This window comes from Labrus mixtus, chromosome 13, assembly GCF_963584025.1.
Source record: "Labrus mixtus chromosome 13, fLabMix1.1, whole genome shotgun sequence".
NCBI classification, from domain to species: Eukaryota; Metazoa; Chordata; class Actinopteri; order Labriformes; family Labridae; genus Labrus; species Labrus mixtus.
The window spans coordinates 16711519-16731972 of record NC_083624.1 but is presented as its reverse complement, the minus strand read 5'-3'; the positions used below and the strand labels follow the sequence as shown (position 1 = coordinate 16731972).

Sequence of the window (20454 nt, the reverse complement as noted above, 5' to 3'; positions counted from 1 at the left end):
TCAGACTTCCCATCACTCTGGATAGTTGCCTTGTTTTACCAATTTTTAACCAAAACCACATTTCTTTTGAAGATCTTACAAAGTATCTTAAACATAACCACTATGGTAACTTTTTATTGTTAGGTTTAGGCATCAATTTGTTTTTGTGAAAGTTGGGGAAAAGTTAATGACTTGGGCCCAAAAAAAAAAGAAATCCACCAATGAAGACTTCTGATTGTACAGGTGACATGTACCGACGTCTTGTGGCCAGAGAGCTCTGAAGGCAACATTTGAGTCTACCATGACAACGCTCTCTTGTTGCATCAAAGATATAAACTTCAAATTTGAAAAAACTAATTTGGGAGTCCTGCAAATAAAGGAGGATAATTCATGATTATGCATTACATATTATAATGTGATGGCATTTCAACAACTGCTGTGATTATGGATTGATCACCTATTCGTGTTCTGCTGAGTGTATAATTGACTCTCAGTGTTCAATTACATGCATCTTTTAACTACAAAAGCATGTGTGTCGGAGGAAGAAGTCTGTACTTATGAAGAATCAATGTAAAGCGGCTGTTATGAAGCAATTTACACAAAGTCCAAAATGTGAAAGACATCAAGTCGAATTTATCCTGTCTCATTCCGTCAGTTAAACCTCTACATGCTGAAGAAAAGTGACATGCTGCCTTATTTAACTTTTTGCCACATGAATTTCCATCAAGCAAATTTTTACTGGGGACTGTAATTCTCAATCAGCGATGCAAACAGCCAATTGAAAAAATTACCGCCTGCTGCGAGATTGACTGCGCTGCATTTTTTAAGGACTGTCATGCCCAAACTTTTCAGAGCACATTTGACATAACTATTATTATTATATTCAAGGGTTAAATCCTTCCAGAGCAATCCAGGGCTAACACATAATAACATACAGTATGAACAGCTTTTATTCTTTGGAGGTAGCTCTTATGAACGATGAATCATGTACCACATCTCTTGAGTTTGGACTTCACAATAAATTTTAAAAAAGGACCCTCGGAGCCCATCATCTGCAGACGGCTTCTCTCAAGGATCAGACACAAAAAAAGAGAAACCTAATGATTATTAGTTTGGCAACTGATGTCCATGTTTTATGTTTGGGGACAATAAGCTCTTCAAGAAGCAGGCTCCAGAAACTAACAACTTTCAGGATCCAGATGCCAACATGACTTCTTCCAACAGGTTGCTGACCTTTAACAGTCAATAACACAAAGATATTTAATGGACAACGACATAAAGATTAACACAGAAAATCCCCTTCTCGTGAAAAAAAATTGAAGAGGAAAATGTTGTGTTCAGATTATTTTCTTGGAAATTGATTTGAATCATTTTGCTAATTAATTTCCTACTGCGACAGCTTGTTAAACAGCTAATTATTTCTGCTGTAATATGAAGGATTTCCAATATGGTTGTTAATGTTCTCTCCAGTGTGCACATGCCTGACCCCCATTTAGAGAAGTTTTTACATTATTTTTTCACACTTTATGGAAGTTTTTGTAACCCTGCCATTTTGTCTGCAATCCTTAAAGATGAAAATATTCTCAAATTAATATATTATCTGCCCCTCTAGGCATTTTTTGCAGGATTTTTCTGCGTTTATTGTATCTTTTAGCGTTTGGTACAAATTCTCTATTAAGAGTCATCCATTGGCTTTTTCTGACATCACTTCTGATCGACTTTCTTGTCAAGTTGTCATAGAGGTTGTGACACTGAATAAAAATTAACTGCCATGAAACAGTAATTTTGCACTGTGCATGCCATTTTGAATTTTATCCAAATGTGCAAAGAATAATCTACGGACTCATACCACTGATTCACTGAAATGTGTTTGCTGATGAACATGACAACACAGCAGGTGGAAGTAAGGTGATTGGTCAGCTTTTGGGATTGATGATACACTGACTCATGATATGATAAAAGTATTACTAAACAGCTTTCATGATAGGATTTCTATTTTTTTCAAGGGATTTAAGTCAATTTATGAATAAAAATATTCTTTAATTTCAATTCTCTGACAACAAAAGGCATCAGATTTGACAATATTGCTAGGCTGAGATGATGTGGATTGGTTGAATTTGCAGGACTTAATGAAATCACAACATAGCTACTTCTTTCAGGGACTGTATCATCAACATGACGGTCTCTCAGAGGGATGATGCAGCTTGTTGCTGATTGGCCAACAGGGCGGCCTATATTATTGCTGGTAAGCAGATCTTACATGAAATGGCTCTATCTGTCTTTTCGATAGATTTTTTTTATTTTTTTTTCTACCTATCACATAATGTCAGCTCGTTGATCACAGTCCAGTCGCTCATCTGGAAAATTGCCACTGAGTCAGCACAGATCAGGAAGAGGAGTGTATGCGGCTGAAGTCGAGAACGTGTGTGTGTTGTGTTGGGTTCACTCCGCTCGGGGATTTGTGTGAGACGCTCACATTTGGTTGATTCATTATATTATTATCATTGAAATTCAACTCTCGTCATGCTGAATGCGCCTGCCTTAAAACTGCAATCCATGCTGACTGTCTCATCAGTGATGTCCCCAAGAACAAACACTAACACACACATACATACCTAGTGTCTCTCTGCCATGAGGCAACATATAACTCTGCTAATTAGAGGGTAATTAACCCAGATTTTTTAACAATTAATCGCCTGTCTTTGCAGTAACTGGAGAGTGTGATTTATAGGCTTTCAGTTCTTCACACAGACCGGGGGTGAGTGAAGCATCATGTGCAGTAAATTTTATTTACATTGTTCAAGACGGTCAGCATTACATAAGCAACGGTCATTCAAAATCTGGTTACTGCTGAAAGCTGGGTACTACGAGAACTTTCTCTGCCCCAGAAAAGATAAAGTGAACGATACCCTTGTGCAACCTTTAAATTCAGGGTTTGGTTTCAACATGTCCTGATACACATCACAACTTTCTGTCAGCTAGTACCCCATGGCATACAGCTGGGGCCCTTTTTATTTTTACTCCTGCCCTTCCAAAAGCACGAGTATTTCACTGATGTAAACAAAAAATCCACACCGCAGAGGCTCATCACTGACACACCCAAAAAAAAGTTAAATCCAACACTTAGATCTCTCTTCAGAGGCAGAGCCTTATCATACGTGTCTCGGCGTGCAGCGCAGGTGTCCTTTCTTATTTTTCCTCCTGATGCAGTTGCCATTTTAACGCCCAGCACTTATGTTGTTTAAATATCAAATCAACTTGCGCTCCTGTTAGCACGCAGGGATGTGTTTGTTTTAAAATGAGGTGTGGTCAAGCGAACAGCTGCCATGTTCCTGTGTTTCTGTGTGTTTAATCTGTCAACATTGATATGAGTGAATAAAGTGGAAGAACATCAATACAAACACACTGCCTCTGTTCTGGTGAAGGAAATGAAACCGAGAGAAGGTCAGCCACGCAGCACACTGAGTTAAGTCATCTATCAGCCATTTAAAATAAAGTTGTACTTTAACTCTTTCCTTTTGGTAATAAACAACCTGTGATCAAGGCAAACATCCTACAGTCCTGTTAAAGTAATACACCTCGACCCCACACAGACCAAAGAAGGCGGCAGTAGCTCAGTCTGTATAGGGACTCTGGAACCAGAGGGTTGCCTGTTCAGTTCCTGGTAAGGACCAAAGTATGGAAGATGGCCTTGTGGCTGGATAAGTGCCAGGTCACTCCACGAGTACTGCAGCGGCGCCCTTGCGCAAATGTCCATCGCTGCTGTTTGTGCATGTTTCAATTTTGGTGTGTAAACCAGAATTTCCCCTCGAGGATGGATGAACTATATATCTTTAAAAGCATAAGGATTTATCGATTGAGGGAAGTTCTTACAGAGACTTGATGAAGAAGATGACGATATTTAGGGTGGTTTCGATGCTAAGTAGAACTCTTAAGGACAGCTGTCAAAGTTGTTGTTGATGACGATATGTTAAGTTGAAAAAAAAAGTGCTCTGCCTGTCAGCACCTGTGTGTCTGAAGGCTTAAAGCTGTTCATTCACGTTGTTTCCTCCTGCTTGTGTTGTTCTTACTCTCTGATGTACATCACTTAGGATAATACCGCCTGCTTTATGAATTGTAGACTTGAGTTTTGGCATATTGATGACCTAATAACAAGTTTTTAGGGTGCCAGATGGGTGAGTTTAACTGGCAGGACAATTCAAACAGCAAAAAACATCCTTAAATTATAAGTGGCAAACATTGTCTTAATGTTTTACATCTTATCCACTAAAGCCTTTCAGACTGTGAAAATCTGAAGTCATTCATGAGTCTGCCGGGCACAAATAGAGAGGTTTCCCCCTCCCCTCTCTGCAATTATAAAGAGTTAGTAATGTTGGGCTGTAATCCAGGAAGTGTTAGTGAATTAATGTGAAGGCTAACAGAAGATCCTCAGTCATTAAAGCATTTAAATATCCAGAGTAAACAGCAGAGAAATATCTTTCATAACGGCAGTAATCTAATAATCTTAGAGGAGATTTTCTCATGGAGACACGACGCCTGGTGATAGATAATCCTGCTCCACTGATTTCATTTTCTCTGCAGAAACTTATTTTTTAAAAGGATGATGTTGAATTAGTGCAGATGTTCTTAAGCAAAGCTTTGGTTTTATTTGGATGCAGATCACTTTCTCTACAAACTGACAAAACGTGCTTAAGGGGTTGATTGTGCAGTTTGTATAACTTCATACGGTTAAAACTAAGCAAACATGTCATTATGATAAACATAAAGAAATCTAAATGTAATTATTCAAAACATCAGAAGTTGTAATGTCACTTTTGAATTCGACATGAAAACACCTCTGACCTGATGTTCATGGCTTTATTAGGAATAACGTTTTAATTAAATGTTAAATGGGCTTGAGCTTGTATAACCCTTTTCTAGTCTTCTGATTACTCAAAGCTCTTTTACACCACAGGTCACACCTACACATTCACACGCTGATGGTAGAGACTGCTGTGGGCATTTATGTGGTTGTATGTACTCTGTAATTGACTCATTCCCTGGATTGTTAAGATTTAAATCAATAAAAGCAATTAAAAAATAAAAACTTGACAGATATTTTGCCTCGAAAATTAAGCTTATTTAAGATGTGTGCAGAATTTAATGTACAGGCCTAGCGGTTAGGTCGCACCCCATGTACGGAGGCTGTGGTCCTAAAAGCGGGCGGCCCGGGTTCAAGTCCAACCTGTGGCTCCTTTCCCACATGTCATTCCCTTCTCTCTCTCAATTTCCTACTCTATCCACAGTCCTATCAAATAAAGGCAAAAAGCCTGTCCCCAAAAAATCTTTAGATATATGCAGAATTTCACAAAATGAGACAACAATTCCAACATATGGCCTGTTTAGAGCTTTAATTCTTTACAATGGAGATAAGCAAATTAGTTTCGCTTTGGTTTGACTTTCAGTGCAGGCAGTTCAGACAACGTTACGAGGTTATAAAACAGTGGCTTGTTATTATTTCTGATCATGTTGTAGTTATTGAGGCAGTTAAAAGCTCGTTAACATCTGTTGGTGTTACTTTTATAATCTCATAATAATTCATTTTTTCATGTTTGCAAATGATGTGATGATTTTCTGCTACACAACATCTGCTGTGCATAAACCTTCAATATGGTGCCAACTCGGGTATTAGATTGAATGTTAAAGTAATACAATGATAATAACATGGTGGATAAACTGTACTGTGAGCGCTCTACCTTCCTGGTTGTGATCATAAAACCAATATTGTGTTAGGGTGTTGGTGTTGGACGGCAGACTTCTTATCAACGATGTTGTAAATTTTAAGTTAATGGTATCAAACTTGTACTTTGTACTTGTGTAACGACATCTGTTGAACATGTATAATGGTCATTGCCGAATCTTGTGTGCCAAGATTTTCTAATACTGATCCTAAGTTCTTAATCATAAATGTATCATATCAGCAGAAGTGCTTCTTGTTTGTTTTATGAAACACTGTATGACAGATAATTTATCTTGTCAAGAGGAGGAGGGTCTGAGGGTCTTTAGGACATTGGATTTGCGGATCTGAAACAGAAATTCAAAATTTAAAAAAAGAGCGGTTACTTGATTTTCATTTTTTAATAGAAAAGTCAAAAACCAAATCAACTATCTCATGTCCAAATGTCTAATCATGCTTTTAGTCACTTTCATAGGTGAATGTAAAGGTCATGACCTCGTCACCATAAAATAGACAAATGTCCAAAATGAAATTACTTTGTGAAGTTTCTGTCGATTGTAAAATATGAAGCAGAGGAACCGGTTGTGTTTACACACTAAAACTTATGACTCAGGAATTAAAGTCATTAAAGGAAGAATGTGCGACTTTTTGATCCAGTAGATGTCGCCCTTGAGCACCAGCATGAAACCAAAACAAACTGCAGTCTGGCCACACCTCCTCTATTCTGAAGCCTCCGCTCTCCTCCAGAGACACACCTCCAATCCCTCTCCACTCGCGTTCACACAAAGGAGTTAGCAGTTAGAACGCACCATAATTAAGCACCATTAAGCACAAGAGGAGGACAAAATTGTTCTTTGCTTGACCTGCAATTGCCTGTGTCCTGCATTGTTGTGTTAGCAGGTTAATGTTCGATCAAGATCTAAAGGCACACTTACAAGCAGTGAGTAGGCTATGTTCTTCTTCTTTACTCTGGTCCTGTACTAAAACAGATTCATACACAAGGCCGTCCCGTCCATGTAAACACGGCTCAGACAACAGTACAGCTGGTGGGACTCACACTTCTCACTCATTGTAGACAGTCATGATTCAGAGAGACATTTACAGAGGATATACTGGATTTCTGCTTCATTTACATGTAAAATGTTGCACATTCTTCCTTTAACAAAACTGTGGACATATCTGTATGCAGCAGCTTTATTCATTATGTCGACACAACAAACATAACAAATGTCTTTTAGTCGGAGTGAAATGTGACTGTGATTTATCAGCAGTACTACGGGGCACATTCTCTCTTTTCATTGCCTGTGTTTTAATGACTTTTCAGACTGAATGTGATAAAACAGGCCGCTTTGTTGTGATTGAGTTGGAGCTCCTTGAAGCGCTTCATCCCACAGGACATTTAAAAAAAACTCCTCCTCCTCCTCCTCCTCCTCCATCTCCACCTGCTCTCTCTCTGTGTGCTGCTGCCTGCAGCTTCACCCTCAGCAACATCCAACACAACAAAAGGTCTCTCATTAGAGGAGGAAGCAATTTTACTACTTTTACAACTTCAACATGGCTGTGAGAGTTTCCTGGGGAGACGGAGCTGTGCAGTGCTCAAATGACTCCAAACCAGGATTTTTATTTCTTACTAAATTATGTTTATTTTATGTTGCATTCATTTTTTTTTCTGCAATAACCAGTTGGTTTGTTATAAATGCTTCTGCTGCTCTTGTTGAACTCTCTGAATGGCATTTATCCTTTGCTACCCTGTGAGTTGCTGAACTAGTTTGATAACATCACAGAAGCCATGCAGGGTCCGATTAATGAATTTGACTGGTGTTCTGCTTATTCTTATTCTCAGGCCTGTCATACTTCTACACTTCTTTGAGGCCATTGCACCAATCCTCTGGAATTCCCTGCCCATCTCGCTACATCTTTCTGACTCTGTTGAGTCTTTTGAAAAGCAGCTAAAAAACATTGATGTTTAAACAGGCCTGTGGGTAACAAAGGTCCACCCAATGTACCTACTCATCTGTGTTTTACTGTGCCAATTATTGTTCCCCGTTAGAGCAAGATTCTATAATGTCGTCCATGACGTACTCATTTGTTCTTGTTTTCATTGTATGTATGCTGTTGTTGTTTTTTGTTGATGTAAAGAACTTTGTGACCTTTGTCTGAAAAGTGCTATATAAATAAACTTCACTTACTAACCTATTTACTTACTTCTGAGATGCCATCACAACGGTTTGCAATGTGGAATCACACACCAGGTCAACAATAATACAAGGTTGTGGATTCAATGTTAAATAACAAAAGTGTAAGAACCTTAATTCATTAAAGCAAAAAATAAAAGTGCTAGTGAGAATTATCCCTGATTTAACATCCTGCAAACATTAACATGCCTCATCAACATCACAGACAAAGTTACCAGCAAGGACATGCAGGGAAAAATCTCTCATAGACTCACTCACTGGTTTACTGTTTCTGTTCTGCTCAGCACGAAACTGCAAACAGACCAAAATAGAAACCTAAAAAGTTTAGCACTGAGCCGCAACCAAAAAGCTAAATCGCCAACAAGGACTAAAACAGGTTCAGGCTTCTTCAGGGTTCCTCAGAACGACTTAAATAATGAATGCTATGTAAACAGTTTTTTTTTAACTGACCCGCATCAGTCAACAAGTAATTAGTCATTTTTAAGGATCTAGTTTCTTAGTGAGTAATTGTTTTATCAAAACAAAGATGATTCTGGCACCTTTGTTAGAAAAATTACAATTTGTGTCAATCCTGTAGTTTGTCGGAGCATTTCTTACCTTTTTTAAAACGTCATATGTATTTCATGTTTCTCCAAAAAGTTGGAAACTAAGTGACAAGTTGGAAAAAAGTATCAGAATAAGATTTGGAGCCGCTCACCTCCCATCATCCAAACACCACTCAATCCCAGGAGTGTGTGTCGAGTTGTGGCGCGCAGCAGAGTGTGGTGTTGTAAAACAGATAAGCAAACACACACCTACGCTGTATATAATCTGTGATTTCCCCTCTGAGTGCTGACACACCGAGGAGCCACACAGTCGCCCCCTCAGCCATCTGCAGGAACGTCTCCCAGGCGTCTCGCTGAGGGCCGCCTGTCACTCGCAGGAACTCTTGCCTTTAGCGATGTTAGCCGCCGAGGGGCCACAGGGCTCAGGAGCTTATTACCAAACTCTGCAGCTGTCAGTCAGAGCGGAGGAGAAACGGTGAGAAACACTCATCGACCTACCCAGAGAGGCTCAACAAATCCTCCCACTGGTTTATTTTCCATCTGATAGTGAGAGGGCTCCAAGGAGGCCACCCGGGCTGCAGAAACAGGCCTAAGGGGAGTCTGGATCTGAATTCAACACAATAAATAAACCTCATCGATCAGAATGAGAAGAGGATCATGGGAGGCAATTGGGCTTCCGCTGCAGTTCATGAGCTATGGCTCCGTCCTGTGAGGCCAGAGGAGGGTGGATGATTGGAGAAGGGGAGACAAAGAAGCAGAGAAAGTTATGAATGTTCTTAAAGAAAGAGTCCACCTTGAGATCTTTTAGACCAGTGGTGATCAACTCGTCTCGCCTCTGGACCAACCACCAACTCCTTAGTGAAAAATCGCGACCCAAATTTCTGATATTTTTTACTGAGAAATGGTGCAGCTTGGACCTCAGTCGGTACAAAACATGTGACAGACGCAAGAAACTGAAGGCACACCTTCGCGACCAACTGAAAATAGCTCTGCGACACACCTCTGGGTCCCGACCCACCAGTTGAGAACCACTGCTTTAGATATTCTTGAACACATTTGTGACCATAGTATACCATTAAACTTATACGGATGTTTTTGTTTTCCTACATGTCTGTGCTCAGATCAAACATGCATTGTAAACATGTTCTAAATTTTATTTAATTCATGGACCAAACAAAACAACTAAATGCAAAAATAAAATCTCAGATCTTGTCAGCAGCTCCGTCAGTGGCCCTAAGATTCAAAATATGAAGATTTAGTCACATCTGTAACATCTGTAGAGTCCATGTTAAAGCTGCAAGGCTCTGCACTCAGAGTTGGCAATAATACATATCCAACATTCATAAATTTCAAAATAAAAGCATGTTTCAAATTGTATGAGATTTGGATCTACAAAAAATAATCAAGACTTGGTTTTTTTAGCTGCAAAATGGGCACAGTTGTGTTTATATATGTTGTGTATATGAATGTGTATATTGTGTTTATATTAAGGATCAGACAGTAAATGGGTTTAAAAAGCACAAAATCATCTACAAATCATGAGGCCAGTAAACATTTAGATTCCTGATATGCATTGAAGTTTACATTTATTTGGAACATTTTCATTAAATTATCTTGTTGAAGCTTTTCACTGGTTAATATTTAGACTGAAATGGAAACTGATGCCTCTTTAAGAACACACTCTCTCTCTCTATATATATATATATGTTGTTTTTAATGCCTGAGTCTGCTGCCTCTGGGCCAAATGAGTCGATACACAGCATGCTGCTCAGAACAGTTTTTGCACATTAGCTATTTGAAAGAAAGCAGGATGATATCTCTGGTCAGAAACAACAACTAGAAGGAGGTTCAGGAAAAAATCAGCAAAGAGATAAGATGTACCACTTTTGTCTGCCTGCGGGACAAAATCATTACAAACCAAAATTGTCCTCAGGGGAGCAATCAGGTCTAAATATAACATAGGTTCACTTCTGTGGTTTATTTTGATTTTGGAAAATTGTCTGCAAAAGTGCAATTGATGCAGCAAAGCAAAAACTCCCAAAAGAACAAAATAATCAAAAACCTAACAACACTGCAGGACCCCAACAACATACGAATGGTAAATGGTAAATGGTAAGTGGACTTGAGCTTGTATATTTCTTTTCTAGTCTTCTGACCACTCAAAGTGTTTTAACACAGCAGGTCACACCTACACATTCACACCCTGATGCTAGAGGCTGCTGTGTAAAGAGACCATCAGAAGTAACTAATCCCATTCATACACTGCCGACGAAGCAGTGGGAGCAATTCGGGATTAAGTGTCTTGCCCAAGAACACATCAGACATTTGGCTGCAGGAGCTGGGGATTGAACCCTCGACCTTCCGAGAGACAATGACTCTACCAACTGAGCCACAGCCGCCCAAACATAAAGAGCCAAACATTCCTGACCTTGATTGTATTTCATTATTCTTACGCTCCTTTTGTGTATGGACCTATTTTATTTTGTCTCCATCACATATGGTGTGCAGAAAGTCGGAGCTAACAGGCCAGAGGCTGAAGACAGAAAATAAATATTCATCCAGCTCGCTGCTACTTTGAAAAAATCTAAACTAATTAACCTTGTGTCCTGAACGTGATGTTTGGGCAACTTAACAGGGATGCTCTGTGCTTTTAATTACTCTCCAATGTCGCAGAGACCGACCAGGATTAAAAGTTATATAAAGGTAAAGTGCAGCAGTGACAGAGACGCCGCCACCTGAGAGAAAGATAACTGGCAACCAGGAGCCGAGCATCAGAGTGGAACCTGAGCGCTCCAACTCTCAAAAACTATCTAAATTCAAAGTGTGATTATTTGGCAGCGGAGTGAGACGGCAGACAGCGAGCAGGAGACTGAGAACTGTTGCTGCCACCAGACGTGTCATGACCCCCACAGTAATATTCAGTCAAATGTAATATTCCAAAATGAAAAACTAAAGTCCGACTCCTTGAGTTATTTATGAGATGTTAGCTTGTATGAATTTTGGAGTAGTTTAGGTCAAAATAAAACTTTTTTTATATATAGAAGAAATGCATCTCATGCCTGACAATAAGAATATTACAAGCACTGAGGCATGAAAAAAGAAAGAATGAACATTGAGCTCAGCAGTGACCGCCCTTTATTGACGGCTCTGATTCCAGAAGTACATTTCCTCGTTCAAATCCTCCTTAAACATTTCAGAAAATCCTTAGAAGACTTTTTTTAAATCCTGGAACCAAACCAACCAGCTACCCGAATATTCAAGACTATAAAAACATTTGATCTGGTGCCAACGAAAACGATTGGAAAACTAAGTATACAGAATTTTTTTCTGAAGTGAAGTAACAACAAATCCCACAATCCATTGCCATTCCAACTACACCGATCGGTGCACTCGTCCCATGGGCAGGCGGTGGTCTTCCAAGCAGGTGTCACGGGTTCAAGTCCAGCATGTGACCCCCCTTTTCCCGCATGTCGTTACATAGTCTCTCTCTCCCTGATTTCCCGCTCTATCCACTGTCCTATCTCTACAATAAAGGCACAAAAAGCCAAAAAATAAATCTTCAAAAAAAACAAAAACATGTTTGATATTTATGTGGAGGCTCCCACTCGATCGGGAGCAGTAAAATAATCGTATTCACACCGCACACTTGAGGAATATTTGGACAAATAATCAGTTGCGACAGGCCTCGAATCTGGCCACGCCTCCAAGGTTGTTGGCTGATCGGGCCCTAAATCGTCGTCGAGTATGTAGTCAGCCTTAAAGGTTTCTAAGGTTGACACATTTTTTAACTACTTAGAAAATGTTGCGCTCGAATCTTAAGTCCTTATCTTAATTATCACATATATATGATAACTGTGATATTAAAATGGCTCTGAGGAGCTGAGTTATTTTATTAGTCTTATAAGAACAACTTTATTATCGCCACCTTGTGAAAATAAGGATTTCAACATCATGATATCATGAGCTGTACATCAACCAGAAGAAACACACAACCCACACTGTATGTGCTCATCAATATTTATACACACATCAATATTCCAGTCTGTCTGTGAGAAGAGGAGCAATAAAGTGTGTAAAGAAGTGTGAAGGTGGAGAGTGTGCTGTGAACGTCCCACACAGTTCTAAACAAGTATCACACACTGAGGAGGGACAGCAGAGAGTCATCAGCTTTCTATGAAACTGCCTGTGAACAACTATGAAAGTGTTGAGCATTATGTGCTGTAATTTACTCTAAGAACTTCAAACCCTCAGGCCTCGTCCACATGTAGGCAGTTATTTTTAAAAAACGTTTATTCTGTCAATTTGACCTTTCGTACACAGACTGCATTTTAAGTCACTGAAAACACACATTTTGGAAAACTCCATCCGGGGTGAAGATTTTCGGAAACTCCATTTCATGTGTTTATGTGTGGATGTTTAGTTTTGGGCATGTTACGTCACACTGTGAGTCGGTTTCTCCTCCGTGTGACGCATGGGCGGTTCTAGGCAGGGGCCAACAGGGGCTGAGCTTGGTCCCCCCTGTGGCCACCCCTCTAAAAGGAAGAGCCCCCCTAACAACATATATACAGTATTTGTCTCAACCAATCGGACTCACAATCTAGTATTTAATACTGTTACTGAAACAAATATAAATCATGGTATTTTATTTTATGTTGTGGTATTTAATGATGTGCGCTATTATTTGGCATAATATATATTTGTTAAAGCGATCATCTTTGTCTATTTTTCTCCTGGGTTTAATGTTCCCCTCTGACACACCAACTGGTCCCAGTTTGGCCCCCTCAGTAAAAGTGGTCTAGAACCGCCACTGGTTTGACATCACTGTGCGACGCTGTCACTTTTGTTTAAATGAGATAAGTACGATAACGGACGTAACCAAACTAGTGCTGGTGTTAACGTTAAAGTTGCTAACTGGACTTTTTACATGCTCACACATACACACAGTAACTCTCACACTATGTTAGCGAGCAGAGACGCCTGAATGGACAACTTTGTAAAATGAAATGGTCATTGCAGAGGAATGACGAGAACATTATAGCATGTCAAGGACATAGTTTTGACTTGGCATGTTCATGACAGTTGTAACAGTGTGTTTTTCATTTTCATGTGGACAAAGATGTGTTTGAGAACTTAGCGTGTGTGGACGGGGTCATTTCTTGAAACGGGGGAGGAAAACCTCTGTTTTAAAAAATACCCGCCTTCATGTGGACTAAGCCTATAGTTTTAGCAAATGTCAGCTTTTTTTGGATATTTTTTTCCTGCTCATCGTCACATCACTGCCACCATCCTCATGTTCCTAAATCATCATCATCATTACTACAACCTCACTTGACCTTATTTCCATCATGATTATCAGTTATCACCATCGTCATCATGTATCCACTGTCAATGTAATGATGTGCAAACAGCTTCAATCACATCCAAAATCACAATTATCAGCAGAAATCGTGCCTAATAGATAAAAAAAAGTATTTTATGAACGGTTGTAATACATCTGACTCATTATACAACATCTGTCTGGGGTCTTCAAAACACAGAAACTACATTTACACACTGTTGAAAATATTAAATTCATCATTGTAGGTGAGGACTTACGACTGGCTGGTATCACAATCACTGCAAGGACTGAGTAGAAAAAAAAAGAGAAATAACCTTTTGTGTAATGGTAGATAAGTAAATATGTCCAAATCTTATTGAAAGATAAAGACGTTTGCAGAGCCTCTGAGTGTAGCCTATCTATCGTTAGTGTGTCTCCTAAGTGAAGCAGTGAGGCTGATGAAACGTCTCAGAGAGGCTGATACATGTGGGTCCTGAGACTGAAACTAAGCTATGGTCACAGTGTTAATAACTGCAGCACTGTATAGGAGGTACACTTTATATTTTTAATGGTGAAATACATTATTTAGAGTTGAACCATCTGACATTTAAAGGAAAAGCTCAGATTGGTTTGTTGAAGCTAAAACGATTCATAAATCTTTTCTTTTTTTAATCGCTTGTGGGCTCTAGTTTAAGGCCACATTTCAAACCAGTTCTCCCAGCTGCTAACAGGATTAAACGATCAAATAAGTTACTGATACTCGTTCTATTTAAACCTATACTTCCAGAGATTACTTTTGGTTTCTTGAAGACAAGAGTTCTCAAAGTTTTGACTCTCTGGGCCCTCGGACAAGTGTAAAGTTGAATGAGTAAAGTGTGAAGAGGTGAGAGACTGCGCTCATTTCTATACAGTAAATATTAACAAATGAAGCCTGAGTGACATCACCCATCTGTTATGCCAGGGGGCTCCGGAGGCTCATCAGCAGCAGCCGCAATAAGGTCGACCTAATGACAGGCTGAGAACTGGAGCTGTTTACAATTTAAATCATGGTCATCTTAACGGGCATCAAAAGAAAGCATCTTTTGGGGGAAAATCTAGAAATGTGTCTTCTGATAGGAAGTTATCACTCTGAGTCGTTTTCCTTGCAACATAAAAAAAGAGCACAGTTTGTATTCTTCTGATCACACAGCTGTGAAAACCTACAGACAGAAGCTCTGAGCTCTAAAACAAAAGATCTAATGACAAATGCATTCAGGAAACAAAATCAATAGCATGAAACTGTGAGACTGAGCTGTAAGTGCACAATGAATTCCATCGTTGTGAGTCAGACGTGTGTGTTTGTGTTTGTTATACACTCAGACTGATCCAACATGACATCATGGCTGACTGCAGAGAGGGAGGACGTGTGCTGATGATGGCTCAGGGGATGAAGGTTTACGACGTAGCAAAGTTACAACAGATTCATTAATGCTTCATTCAAAAATGAAAAGTATTGTAAATGAAAGCATCTCATTAATCTCATTGAGATCTTTTCAAATATCAAAATAATTCACCTGTATCTTTACAGGTGAATTGAGCAACAAAATGAAGAAATTTGACTTTTGTATGCTGCCATCACTACGTTTGCTTTTTAAATATATGAATATAAACATCACATCTGCTTGTGACCCCCTCCATGCAGCAGACCTCAGTGCACCAGGCTTACTGCCACGTGCCCACTTATTTAAAAAAAACATGGTGGCTGGTCATCAGCTGCAGGTAACAGCTGGGATGTAGAAGATGGTTATCACAACGCTGCAGGTTTCCAGTATCTAATCCAATTCACACACATTTATATGCCTCTGAAGAAGCAGCGGGGGCAACTTGGGGTTAAGTGTCTTGCCCAGGGACACATAAGACATGTAGCTCGGGGATCGAACCCTCGACCTTACTGTTGAGAGACGACCGACTCTACCAACTGAGCCACAGCCGCCCCAGTAATAGTAGTTTAAATGTATTTTGATGTAGCCGCTACATTCACAATTGCATATTTATTGACATTTCATTTTATCGTTTTATTTGGAGTTAGAAATTACACAAACAATTTTATTTAACCTTTTCTTCTTCGTCCCCCTATTCTTATTACACCGACTCAGAGCAGGTGCAGTGTTATTTATTGCTATTTGACAAACTTAAAGTAGGTTTAAGTTACATTTTTGGAAATGGCCGAGCCTAAAAAGTGATTGATTGAGAGTGCTGCACAGGATCTAATCAGTGTCTGCATCAGAGGTTTAACATCTAACATCATTTAACGTCTCATTCTGCCTGCTGCTGTTTTTCAAACCTTTACTAAGCAACTGTTTCAACCAGTACATATCAGGGAAAAACAGCGAGTGAAGCTTCCTCCTCCAGCGTGTGTTATTGATTTCCTGTGTGTCCTGCTTGTTGTCAGTGTCCTGTTTATTCATGTGCTCGTTCTCTGTGACCGCTCTGCTATCTGACCGAGGGGATTCTGGGAGTTTGTCTGCCGCATGTTTCTGTGTGTCTCCTGTCTCATTTCATTTCAGCCTCTCTGCTGTGGGACTAATCAGCATCCCATAACATCTCTGAACCAGTCCCTCCTCGTGTCTAGAGCTGGATGAAGTCCACTGGAGCAGGATGCTTTGGATGTCCTGTGGATGTTCAGCCCCGTGCTCACACTCTGCACCTTCTGTTGTTAAAATGCATTACATGTAGAAGACTATTGGCAGCTTTGGCACGGTTTGCACACCTGACTGATCGGAAAGAACTTCCATCTCAATGAGGTCTCTGTTGAATTTCACTTCTTTTATTTCTATTCTTTTGTTAACTTTATGGCAGCATTTTTCACATTTTCCTTGAGTTTTGCTGCTTCATGTGCTTTTGACATGGACCTCTTAGTGGCAACAAACATGTCACCTACAAAAAGCCCCGCTTGGTGTCAGCTGCATGGCAAGAGAAAGAGCCAAGCCCACAGATTGATAACCTGTGGCCCACTGATTTTCAGTCAATGGGTCAAGGTTTGATTAGATGTGGGAACAGATTTGTAAACAACACACTGCCCTGCACCTACGTGATGTACGTATAACTACCTCCTTTTTCAACAGACTATTCAAAATACAATAAAATAATAACTGTGAGATAACTGTTGGGTCATATTTTAAAACCCTGAGTACAGAATCACACAAGGCTCTTTTTTTTCTCAGGTGGTTTCAGGGGTGCTCAATAATCACGGATGCTGTCATATTTTTTAAGCCACTTTTAAATAACTGGTTTGAAGACTGTCAGCATGATCATTTACTCTCTATTGTTCACCAGGTGTTTCTTTTTACAGCGAGCTGAATTTTCAACAGAGAAGAAATTAAACTGACACTTTTCAGCTGACAGGGCTAAAGCTAGGGCGCGAGCTGCTGCTAGCTTGTTTGTAGTTTTTTATTAATTGTTCACATGGTTTCTATTTACCAGGAACTTAATCATCTACAGGTTTCTCCTCCTGTCCAAAACAAAGGGATCGGATGATGACACTGGCAAAGCCTTTGATAAAGCAGTTTCACCTTCAAAGTCAGTGTTTCTCAGTCACTCTTCAGCTGAGAGGACATCAGCAGAGGCTGTGAGCTGAGCTGCTGCTAGCTTCTTTTGGAGGGGGTTAGAATTCCGTTCTTCGTTTGTAAGGCTTTCTTTTTACAGAAAACTGGATAATCATAGAGGTCTCTTCTTCTCCATAACAAATAGAGCCTGTTTATTGAGACGCTGGGGGGGGGGGGGGGGGGGGGGGCTGTAGATATGACTGTAGATATGCACAGTACTGTGCAATCTCTGTGTATGTTACTAATCTGCTGCATTCCTTTTTCGGCTCCACAGTATGCTCTTCTCCGCTCTTTTGATATTGTGATTCTGTAAAACTACACATAGCATTGATATAAAGGTAAATATTCTCTTTAAGGTGACGTATACTATAGTGGACTCAATTGCTATATCAGATATTTAAAAACAGGTAAAATCCTTAAGAAAGCTGTTTTAGCCAAACAGAGCTAGGGCTTATTTTATCTCTAGCTACCTAGATCTGGTTTTGATATAGGCACTCGTGGCAAACTCAGATAAATGTCAGTCTTACAGGTAAAGCACAAGACTCACACAGGCTGATAGAAGTTTGGTGTGACGCTGAACTGACGGAAAAAAAGAAGCAAATATTCAAGCTTCATACTGAACAGCCAAATCCCAAATACAGCTCTATTTATTTTGGACGTTTATAACTGGATATACGCTCGACAGTGGAAGGACTGATATTGTCTTTATGCACACAGCTACAGTTACTCTCATAGGAGGATTTATCCCTCAGTTCAGGAACACACCCTAAACAACCGCAGTGTGTGTGTTTATCTGAGGGTGTAACAATCAATCATTTGAATAGTCACAACATCGGAAACTCAGCCTGGATTTGTCTCTCTTAACTTCCACTCAGGACTCAGACTCCAAGTGTTGTAAACAGAGGAAGAGCCAGTCTGACAGAGATTTTCACTTCTGAATGGACACTTAGATTGCAAGAGGTATTAAAACACAGTATACGAGGGTGTCAGAAGAACATCTCTCTTACTCAAGTAAAGGTATAGATATTTGATTTTAAATGATTTTTTTTATTTGACTCAATGATTGAAAATGTGAAGAGTCTAAAATGTCCCCACAGTATTAAAGTAGCCCTCTTTTACTGTTGTTGTGCAAACTGGACCTCACATCTTATTTGGAATGCTGTCACTCCTGTTCAGTATCCATCCATACATTATCTAGACCACTTGTCCTGTTTGGGGTCGCGGGGGGCTGGAGCCGAACCAGGCTGTCATTGGGCGAGAATTGGGGTACACCCTGATGTTCTCCAGTCAATTACAGGGCTGACATATAGAGACAGACAACCAGCCACACTCACATTCACACCTACGTGCAAGATTTTTGAGACACAATTTAACTTAACAGCGGGAGGAAGGCGTACCCTGAGGGAAGTCCCTGTCCTCAGGGAACCAAACCAGGAACCTTCTCGCTGTGAGGCAACAGCGCTAACCACTTGATGTTGGGAAGGCAGTGCACAGTGATGCAAAACATAAATAATTACTCTCACATGCAATAGAACTAAACCAACTTTTGAAATGTAAGGAGTAGAAAGTACAAAAAGATTTGCTCACAAGAGGCAAAAGTCAAATGTTTCCAGGAATACCAATACTCCAGTGATGACGTATGCCTTTTCTTAAAAATCTAGTTTACTTCATGAACAAAGAAGCTGTACGGTTACATCCTCCCTCTGGTTTTTAAACAACAGGGCACACGAGGGAGTGCTGGTCTACTTAATATTAGCTGTATGTGATTATCTTGGTACTTGCTCACCAATGGAGAAGTCGGTAAAAATGTCACAATTTGTCAGATTCCTTAAATTTCTAAGACTCTGCGCCTGAAACAGAGCAGACAGGAAATGGCATTTGAGCATGAAGTAAGAGGAAAACAACTTACCAAGAAAAATGATGGTCTGCTTACGGGCCGTCTTCATCTTTTGACTTTCGTGTTTGGGTGCTCTTTGAGTTCCGTCGAGGCCGCCATCCGTGGATCCTAAAGGTCTCCGGAGGACGAGGATCATTGCCCGGCACATGAAGGCCACGCAGATCAACACGATCATGTAGATGATGAACGCCAGAAAGACGCTCACCCTGTACATCACCCAGTGCTCCCTCAGGTTGGTACAGAAGGTCAGATTCTGGACAGGTGTGTCCGCCAGGAAGGGGATGTGTCCCTGCGTTCCTGTGGCAATGAGCAAAGGCAGGGCGACGAGCACGGACGCCAGCCAGGCGAACGTGATGAGTCCGGTGGTCCGTTTTCTACCCAAAGCTTTAAATCGAAACGGGTGACAGATCGCTGTGTATCGCTCAAAGCTTAGCGTGGCTACGTTGAGGATGGTGGCATAGCTGCAAGCTTCAAACAGGAAGTTGTAGATTTTACAGGACGCGTTGCCAGAATTCGACGTGAATGGGAACCAGGTGGCGCTGTAGAGCTCAACGGGCATGCCAATAAGGAGCACCAACATATCTGAGCATGCTAAGCTAACCATGTGGTCGGTCACATTTTTCTGCAGGTAACCATTTCGATTCAGTATTTGTGTCACTCTGATGGTGACTGAATTACCCACAATCCCCGTCACCAGGATGAGGCTGTACAGGACTGTGAGGAAGATTTTGACCGGGTAGTTGGGTTCAAGTTCGTGCCAGTCTTTCTCTTCTGCTATCTCCATTTCCTCACTCATGGTCACAGAGTGGTGAGTGCAGATTTTCTGCTATTGATTTTTTCTTTGAGCTTATCAGTTCTGCAGGGTGAGTCCCTGATTAGAGCCGAGAGCCAGAGGTGAGCTTTTTTCCCCCAAGATAACGACTCACAATGAAGACTTACTTAGTCCTGAACGTTTTCTAATTCTCCAGTGAGAGTGTCCCAGTGGAGAGGAAACTCAAAATCACAGGAGGTGCATCAATTCATGTCACTCCAGGGTCAAGAATATGGCAACTCTTCAGAACTTTTTCCCTTCTTCTAAGTTTTCAGTTTCTTGCGTATGAAAGTCCAGTTTTTCATTCAGAGTCTAATCCATTCTCGACGATCATCTGAGATCCCAGGGAGTCCTCACAGGTCTGAGTCAAGATGTGGTTTCACTTCAGTCTGAGCAAAGTGTAAGTCTCA

At 40.4% G+C, this 20454-nt stretch overlaps 1 protein-coding gene across 1 annotated transcript in view; it reads right to left on the bottom strand.

The window, feature by feature from the left end:
- The window catches only part of gpr39 (G protein-coupled receptor 39), a 25767-nt gene extending 5313 nt beyond the window's left edge, over nucleotides 1-20454 (bottom strand). The window contains exon 1 of the mRNA XM_061053929.1: nucleotides 19246-20454. Within this exon, the coding sequence (XP_060909912.1) occupies nucleotides 19246-20029 (784 nt within the window). The 5' untranslated portion in view covers nucleotides 20030-20454. The remainder of the gene's footprint in view (nucleotides 1-19245) is intronic.